Source organism: Phoca vitulina, unplaced genomic scaffold (assembly GCF_004348235.1).
Source record: "Phoca vitulina isolate PV1807 unplaced genomic scaffold, GSC_HSeal_1.0 scaffold515, whole genome shotgun sequence".
NCBI classification, from domain to species: domain Eukaryota; kingdom Metazoa; phylum Chordata; class Mammalia; order Carnivora; family Phocidae; genus Phoca; species Phoca vitulina.
The window spans coordinates 14,310-17,517 of NW_022590202.1; the positions used below are offsets into that span (position 1 = coordinate 14,310).

At 55.1% G+C, this 3,208-nt stretch overlaps 1 protein-coding gene across 1 annotated transcript in view; it reads right to left on the bottom strand.

Moving 5' to 3' along the window:
- Positions 1-1,570: 1,570 nt before the first annotated feature.
- The window catches only part of LOC116629275 (acidic proline-rich protein PRP33-like), a 4,324-nt gene continuing 2,686 nt past the window's right edge, over positions 1,571-3,208 (bottom strand). Inside the window, exon 7 of the mRNA XM_032399576.1 lies at positions 1,571-1,917. Within this exon, the coding sequence (XP_032255467.1) occupies positions 1,741-1,917 (177 nt within the window). The 3' untranslated portion in view covers positions 1,571-1,740. The remainder of the gene's footprint in view (positions 1,918-3,208) is intronic.

Here is a 3,208-nt window from a genome sequence, read left to right on the forward strand (position 1 = left end):
CAATCAAGAGTCCGATGCTTAATCGACTGAGCCACCCAGGGGCCCCTGCAGATTCTTTATGTACTTCAACTCCTATTCTTCTAATGACCTCAGAATCCGACAGGCTCCCCTTTCACAGATAACAAAGCTGAGGCTCTGAGTAGGCCCCACGGAGAGCTGGCATTCGGGCAGGAACACAGGTAAATCCGCAGGATACTGTGACCAAAGTTCAGGGAGATGCAAAGTGCAGGCAGAGCGGTGACTCAGAGGCAGAGGCGTAGTGACAGGGATCCAGCGAGGGTGGCTCCTGGTCAATCCTGAATTCCCCACCAAGAGTCTGACTCGGGCTGAAGGCCAAGGCAGCCACTCTGCTGATCTTGGTCCCGTCTTCACTTTTCTCACTGGGGCCCACAAACTCAGGCACACAAGAATCCCCAAAGGAACCAAGTTCAATTTCCCAAGTCTCCACCACATTCTTTCACCCAGTTCAGAACCTTCAGAAATTCAGAGGAAACAATCCTTATAGATTAGGAACGAACAGCTTTATGGCAACAATGACGTTCTGATACAAATAACTGCATTATCCACGCCGTGTGACGGACACAGGCAGCAACCCGGTGTGGATCTCACGGTGTCCTCACACTCACTGCTCAAGCTGCTGGCCTGCAGGAACGGCCTCCGCTCTACCCGAGAGAGGCCCATCCACTCCCCTGAGCACCTCCATCCTTCTCATCCACTCCCCTGAGCACCTCCATCCTTCTCATCCACAGCCTCCTGTTTCTAGTGACTCATGGCTCCCTCTCTTGTCCTTCAGATCCATCGCTGGTGCTTCCCTTATACGGAACACAACATCTATGTCGTTTAATGAATGTGTCCCTCGCTGCTCTCAGACCCCTGAAATTCCCTCCTCATCCCTCCCAGAGCACAGAATATGGTCTCTGTACTGTGTGCATGCGCATACCTGCTGTGCCCAGCTTTTGGAGAAGAGCGGCTCTCCTTCACCACAAAGGGCCCTGCCGACCACCTCAGTGTGAGTGAAAGACAAAGTCCATCAAAGGCGTCTCCTGAGCAACCTGAAGAAAGTGATCCTGTCCTTAGCAACATTCACTCTCCCATAACATGAGAGGCCTGCATGCACGACTGCTCTTCCTTATGGAGGATGCCCCAGCGTCTGCATCTGACCCACGTCAGAGAAAAGACGGAAGACCATCCCACTGGAAGTGACTGAGCAACATTCCAACAAACCGTCTACACCTGCCTCCAGCATCTGCCACTGTTTCTCATTCTCACCTCCCTTACCGGACAAGAGGGTGTCCCACAAGTATCCACTGACTGCCGAGGACAAGGGACAGACCCCTACCCTGATGATTAATCAAGGGACCATAGCCCTGCTTCAGGTGTTTCTATAACTAAGGAAATGAGAGCTCAAACTCAACACGCTGAATACAAAGTGAGAGGTGTGTTTCATCCCACCCAGAACAACAACTGTGGACTCTGGACGTGCCCGACGGTAAGAAATATATGTCTGCCATTGTGCGATAGAGACGCTTCCTTCCCAACGATGGCACCTCCCCGCCCCCCCCCTCAGTGTGTGCAAATAGCCAAGCACAACACCTGTATGTCCTGAGAAACCTCAGGATGTTACAGCGCCCCCAGGCGGTTTTCCCCTCGCAATGTCAAGGCCTCAGCACAAACTCAGCCTTTGCCCCACCAACTCAATAAGAAAGAAGACAATACACATTGTAAGTCAATTCATACGATTCATATCATCCCACCCTGTGCTGTAGGTTCGGGTGCAGGGTAAGGACGCAGAGACCACTGGGTGGGTGGAGGGAGATGTGCCCCAGGGCCCCAGGATGGTGATGAAGGGGGATCCGTGGGGTACGGTGGACCCAGTGGGCCGGGTACAGGAGCAGGTCCTCTTGCATCCACAGGGTTCTGCAGAACAGAAACCAAAGGAATGTTGCTATGACAGACAGAAGCAGAACCCCCACCAACCTGAAACCCAAAGAAGCAGGGGTCAGCACCTGGCCCTCTCTTCACCCTGAGCTTCCAGGGAGCAGAGCACCAGTGCCACTAAACCCTAGTCCCCCTCTTGGTGCCACCACACACTCAGGGACCAGGGAAGGAAAGAACGTAGTGTCCCCACACATCACCATCCATGTCTGAGAAGGTGGGACGTCAAGTCGTCTTCTCCTACCAGGTGACCAGAGGCCACAAGAAACGGCCCATAAGCAGCATATGCCAGACAGGCAGGCATCTGCGTCCAGGCCCACTCTGATCCCCTCGTCCAGTGTGGCCCCAGAGGCTTGCCATGTGACTCAGTGAGAACAAAAACACGCTGAGAAGTCCGGAGAAGCCCAGTGTCCACACGTGGAATCACAGCCCCTCGTGGGTCCAACTGCTTCCCACCAGCACCCGCCTGACCCTGCTCCGCTTCCCTCCCTGACAAAGGGGTCTTCTTCTACTCTCCCAAGTGCTGTCCATGGCCACAGACACCGCTCAGGAGACAGGAGTTTCTGGAGTCCTGCAGCGGACCGGGAAAAGTGCTGAGAAGAACACGATCCCGAGGAGTTCGTGAGACCCAGCTCTGTGGATCTGCGTCACCGGCATTCCGATGCTCCTCAGCTCAGGCACAGAGCAAATGCGTAGTCCTTGGTGCCGAGAACCACTGAGGGGCCGATTCTGCATCCCCGGATGCAAACCAATGTGTCTGGAGAGCAGGCGTCACCCTCCCAGGATGGATCAGGAGAGACGCTATCAGTTGGCACAGCCACCAAAGCGCATCAGAACCCGCTCACGGGAGCACGACTGAAACGTGTGTGAGCCGTGGGCCCTGCAGGGAGTCACCGGGATTCCCTCTTCACGGCTGTGCTCCGGGGGGCCTTTTCTACCACACACCTGGCCCCTGGCAGAGTTCACCTTCATCTCACCCAGGGTGCAACTGGAGGGATTCCGGGTCGCGTCTTCACCCACACAGATGGAACGCACGTGAGGTCGCAGCTCACCTTCTCCACCAACACTCACAGCTGCCCAAAGCACGTGGCACAAAGTGTGAGGCAGGGCATGGCTTTTCCCGTTTCCAGCTGTGAGGATTACCGCAGACATTCTCCCAGCTTAGTCTCCTGACCCGAAAACCAACACCACTACCGCTCTCGCGGGAAAGCAAACTGCAAGGAGTCAGCGGGACTGGCCGACTTCAGTGTGGAGTGACATATTGCTCTCCTCC